The 5528-nt window shown below is 49.2% G+C and overlaps 1 protein-coding gene across 1 annotated transcript; it reads right to left on the bottom strand.

Moving 5' to 3' along the window:
* Positions 1–2501: 2501 nt before the first annotated feature.
* LOC123411082 (probable glycosyltransferase At5g25310) lies at positions 2502–4613 on the bottom strand. Its single transcript, XM_045104001.1, has 3 exons — positions 4032–4613; positions 3547–3907; positions 2502–3459 (listed from the first exon to the last, which is right to left on the bottom strand). Exons 1-3 carry the CDS (start codon positions 4298–4300, stop codon positions 2734–2736), a joined length of 1356 nt encoding a protein of 451 aa, XP_044959936.1. The 5' UTR covers positions 4301–4613; the 3' UTR covers positions 2502–2733.
* Positions 4614–5528: the final 915 nt, after the last annotated feature.

Consider the following 5528-nt stretch of genomic DNA (forward strand, 5'->3'; position numbering starts at 1 on the left):
TTTATGTTGATATTTATCGCTTTATGGGATGTTATTACACTTCACCGTACAATAATTATGCCTTTTCTCTCTTATTTTCTAAGGTTTACATGAAGAGGGAGAATGTCGGCAGCTGGAATTCTGGTCTGAAAAAGGAGCAAGTTTGAGATACCTATTCGTCGCCATCGTCATCACCAACACTCCTCTCATGGAGAGGACTCATCATCATCAACATCTTCATCAGCACCATCTCATCTCCAAACCCTAGTTCATCTCTTGTAACCAATCTCCGTCTCGCGACTCCGATTGGTACTTGTAAGGTTGCTAGTAGTGTTAATTACTCTTTGTAGTTGATGCTATTTGATTTACTCGGTGGAAGATCATAGGTTCAGATCTCGAATGCTATTCAATACCTCTCTAGTCAGGAACATAATTATGCTTTATGAGTAGTCACTTTTGTTCCTGAGGACATGGGATAAGTCTTGCTATAAGTAGTCATGTGAATTTGGTATTCGTTCGATATTTTGATGTGTTGTATGTTGTCTTTCCTCTAGTGGTGTTATGTGAACGTCGACTACATAACACTTCACCATTATTTGGGCCTAGAGGAAGGCTTTGGGAAGTAATAAGTAGATGATGGGTTGCTAGAGTGACAGAAGCTTAAACCCTAGTTTATGTGTTGCTTCGTAAGGGGCTGATTTGGATCCACTAGTTTAATGCTATGGTTAGACTTTGTCTTAATTCTTCTTTCGTAGTTGCGGATGCTTGCGAGAGGGGTTAATCATAAGTGGGATGTTTGTCCAAGTAAGGGCAGCACCCAAGCACCGGTCCACCCACATATCAAACTATCAAAGTAGCGAACGCGAATCACATATGAACATGATGAAAACTAGCTTGACAGAAATTCCCATGTGTCCTCGGGAGTTCTTTACCTCATATAAGAGTTTGTCCAGGCTTGTCCCTTGCTACAAAAGGGATTGGGACACTTTGCTGCACCTTTGTTACAATTGTTACTTGCTACTTGCTACGAATCATCTTATCACACAACTATCTGTTACCGATAATTTCAGTGCTTGCAGAGAATACCTTGCTGAAAACCACTTGTCAGTTCCTTCTGCTCCTCGTTGGGTTCGACACTCTTACTTATCGAAAGGACTACGATAGATCCCCTACACTTGTGGGTCATCAGACATCCTCGCCGTCGGCACTGCTGAAGTAATCCTTGGACCAAGAGGGCTTGTCATGAACGTCCAATACAAGACAGACGACGACGGGCGCATATCATTCCACAAGGTCGGCTGGCAGGAGTTCATCAAGGAAAAGACAGAATTAAGGGTGGACACCCTTGTGGTAATCACTATAAGGAAGAACAATCGCAAGGTCTATCAGATGATGGTTGTTGTTGACCATGTTTAGAACTATCATTTGGAGAAATGTTAGTTAATTAATTAGTATGTTAAGATGAATGTGATACATTGATGTTATTTATTTCTTAAGTTGAACAACTTTCAATTGATATTGATGGTTCTTATTATATATTGATCATAATGCTGTTGTATAATGGTTCTTTCATTGCTATATGTATAGTAGGTAGCGAGTTGAATCAAAAGCATAAAATAAAATGGTAAACACCGAAATAAAGGGGGAAGCACAATATGAAAACCACCAGAGCCTGGCAGCTGCTGAGGCGTGGCTGCCTTTTAGTCCCGGTCGGTGTTATAAATTGGGACTAAAGGTCCTCCTGCCAGGCGTCCCAAGGCGACCACGTGGAGCTCCTTTAGTCCCGGTTAGTAAGCAAACCGGGACTAAAAGTATTGGGTATTAGTCCGATAGTTTTGTCCCCGATGCAGAACCGGGACTAAATGTCATCTGAAACCGGGACTGATGCATGTTTTCCACTAGTGACACATCATAATCTTACTCGAGTTTAACGAGCTTTTAATGAACATGGTCAAATTTTATATTTTGCTTGTTAAGCTTAACAAGCTTAATGAGCCAAGCCTTAGGGTTTAGGTCGTGTCAAACCAAAAGTGGACGCGAAACGGACGCTTTTCGGGTTTAGGTCGATGCGTTGGACATTCACTTTTGTCCGCGTTCACCCAAACAAATACGGGCGAACGATTTGGGTTGCTGCGTTGGAGTTGTTCTTAACTACCGTGATCTTATGGATTGTTGCCTTAACAACCGTGAGCAACTCGTTAATCTATCCCTGTATGTTTTCATTGTATAAATGAGCCGGCTCGTATCACGTATAGTTGATTTATCCTTTTCTGTGAAGGAACAACACTTTGATGCAAAACACGTCATATAGGAAATCGCCGCAACCCTCGGAGAGACAAAAAAGAAGAACAGCATACACACCCCATCATTACTGGAAAACAGGGCTTTATGGTCTTTAGTTCCGGAACACCAACCGAGACTAAAAACATCTCCACTCGCCCTCCCCTCCAATCCACCATCAGCCCCCCCAACGGGGCTTTTTTTGCGCGGACGGCAAAAAATCGGTCCAACCACGCCCCAACTTCACGTTTATCATCGGATTTAACTAAAATCATCCCGACGACCTCATTCCAAACTGGGCCTAAAACTGTTATTAAAATGTCCCGAGATATTCTTTGTAATGTACTTGCAATTATCTAGTAGTATGAGAGTGAAATGTTAGACTATGTTAAAATTAGGAACCCAGGATGTTGCACGGTGTTCTCTGTTCCAAAGTTCTGTCTGCTATTATCAGTGATCTGAAGTCTGAACTGGCTAGTGGTCGAGCCTGAAGTTGAGCCTCCTGAGCCAGACGGAGTGCAGGATCATGTGGAACATGTCGAGCCTCTCCGGCGGCTGCCGCAGCGTGAAGTGCCGCTTCACCAGCCGCACACCTTCCCGGAGCCGCTCCACCTCCGCCGTCGGTATGCCCTCCAGCACCTCCTTCAGCCTGGGGATGTCAACGACGGGCACGGACACCGAGAACGACTCCCACCGTAGCACGTCGGCGAATGGCGGCGCGTAACCTTCCGACACCAGCACGGGCACGCACTCGGCATGGATGGCCTCCACCACGCGCGGGCTCGCCACCTCGTGCCCGCTGGGGCACAGGCAGAAGCGCGAGCGGTGCATGTATGCGAAGTAGTCGCTCTGCCGGTCGCGGCCTCGCCGGTTGTGGCTGCCGCTGCTGTTGCCGCCGGTGGTGGACGGGAGGTCGTACTCGTACACGGGGAAGGTGGCCGGGTCGCGGCCCTTCCAGTGGCGGAGCAGCAGGTCGCGGACGTGGCCGTGCCGCCCGCCGGCGAAGAAGGCCAGGTAAGGCCGCGCCGACAGCCCCGGCGAGGGGCCCAGGAGCTGCCGCGGCGTGTCTCCGTCGTAGAGGTTGATCTCCGGGATGCTCACGTCCTTCCCCGGCCGGAACCCCTCCGACGTGTTGGCGTTGCAGAGCGCGCGGATGCCGTTCGCGTACAGCTCCGGGTCCCCCTTGGACGCGTCAGGACCCTACACACGGACAGTGAAGTTGTAGTTGTAGGACGGACACCTGAAGAAGAAACGAGAAATCTTATTTTGTGCATGCGCACGGCGTACCCAATCGTGGCAAGAGAGCATGAAGTGGTCGGCGCCGGCGGAGCGGTTCCAGAAGGGGTGGCGGGAGGCGACGACGCGGACGTAGTCGCCGACGAGGGAGAGGAGCGGCCCGCGGTCGTAGGAGAGTTGGCGGTACGCAAACTGCATCATCTGTGCGACGCTGAAGGGGAGGAAGAAGGCGTGCGCGCGGTCGGCGTCCCGCGTCCGGACGCCGGGCGCGGGCGGCGCCAGGAGCTCGAGCTGCTCGATGAAGCGGCCCTCGATGGTGTAGATGTCCTTGCAGGGCCCCGTGTGCAGGATCGGCGGCTCCCCTTCCTCGTACACGTACACCTTGAACCGCCTCTCCATCTCCACGTAGCTCCTGCCACGCCAGCCATGAGTACGCGCGCGTGAGTAATCGAGATCGGCCGGAGAAGGAACGCCGGATGCGGTTTGGTTTGGCATCGGCGGTGGGTGGCAGACGACGTCGACATACAATATCTTACCGGTGGAAGGCTGCCGGGTTGCGGTAGACCCTGGCGAGGAGAGCATACTCCACGTCGTCGCCGCGGAACCACGTGCCGGGAGCCGAGCTGGCGTTGTTGCCATGGCGCCGCGCCGCGCGCCGTATCGCTGCCCGCGCGGCGTCGAGCTCCCGCTCCACGCTCGGCCTCTCCACGCCGGAGACAGGGAAAACACCGCGGCCGCCGACCACGACCACGAGGATGGCCGCCGAGAGCGCAACGGCCAGCAAGCGCGCAGCAGCGGCAGCCATGTGCACAGCCCGAGCTGCCGGCCTCGACTAAACAATCAATCCCCGTCACAGTGCCTTATCGAGCACGTAGTGCTGGCACATCTGCCGGAGAGATCTGGACGGATAGCTGGATGGTCGGCCGGAGAGATCCGACGAGAGGGAGCAGGTTAACGACGATGAGCAAGGGAGGAGGTCATGAGTTCAGCGAGTGGGATTGAGTTAGCAGGGTTGCAGGTCGCGAGGGGTTGGAAACTGCCGCCAGCACAGCTAATAGCTACCAGGGATTGAGTTCAGCGGCGCCGTTCGTTCTACGCAAGCCTTCTACAAATTGGAAATCTTTTTTTTTGGATATTTTATATGCTAGAAATAGGGAATCAATAATGCGGTACTATGTATACAATTATTCCTTGGAAATACTGGTATTAATGCAGCGCGATTAATAGGAAATATTTTTGCTTCGATCTCCTCGGCCGTCTCGATCGACGCCCCTGCCTTCAATGCTCACTCGGTACTCCGTCGATCGGGCGGCTACTCCATGGAGGCGACCACGTAGTGCACAGATCACAAGGAGCCAGTGAGCTGGATGTGTGATGTCTGGGTCAATTAGACAAGGACCTCATAAAGTGTCACACGTCAGATACAAGCACATGACAACTTTAGCTGTTTTTTTATGATAAATTTAGTGACATAGGGATCGAAAATCCTTTTCGAGCTCGATCTCCATAGAGGCCTGTTTTTTCAAAATTCATATCTTTACATTTCAAGAAAATTCAAAAACAAATACAGGTACACATGAAGGCATAGCACACATATGTGTAAATTTTTAGGACGAAATAGGTTGAAACGATGTCTATGTAGAAAAACAAGTTTGTGGCTTTTTAACACGTGATACTATTCATCTCAAAAATACATGAATTTGTTTTTTTTTTTTGCATAGATCGCATATCAAGGTATTTTATTCTGAATTTTGCACACATATACATTTCATTCATGTATACTTCCAAAATATTTTACATTTTTTTGAAAGTGGAAAATTTGAATTTTGATTTTTTTCAAAAATAAAGGGCTCCGTGAAGGCCGAGCTTCAAAACACCCTACTCCATAGGGATGGCAATTTTAATTGCAAGTTACCGAGCATGGCAATTTTCGTGTTTTTGTTTATTTTTGACGCAACTTTATTGTGTGTCGCCAAAATTTGTCATCCTTGCATAACTGAAATTGGCATAAAAACAAGTCTGAACCGATGCCA

This window comes from Hordeum vulgare, chromosome 7H, assembly GCF_904849725.1.
Source record: "Hordeum vulgare subsp. vulgare chromosome 7H, MorexV3_pseudomolecules_assembly, whole genome shotgun sequence".
Lineage (NCBI taxonomy): Eukaryota > Viridiplantae > Streptophyta > Magnoliopsida > Poales > Poaceae > Hordeum > Hordeum vulgare.

Bases quoted from the DNA above. Each gene is read 5' to 3' on its own strand.
- LOC123411082 (XM_045104001.1), bottom strand. From the start codon at position 4,300: ATGGCTGCCGCTGCTGCGCGCTTGCTGGCCGTTGCGCTCTCGGCGGCC. The intron at 3,908-4,031 runs GTAAGATATTGT...CTGGCGTGGCAG, and splicing joins AACCCGGCAGCCTTCCACCG to GAGCTACGTGGAGATGGAGA. The intron at 3,460-3,546 runs GTACGCCGTGCG...GTCCGTGTGTAG, and splicing joins TGCTCTCTTGCCACGATTGG to GGTCCTGACGCGTCCAAGGG.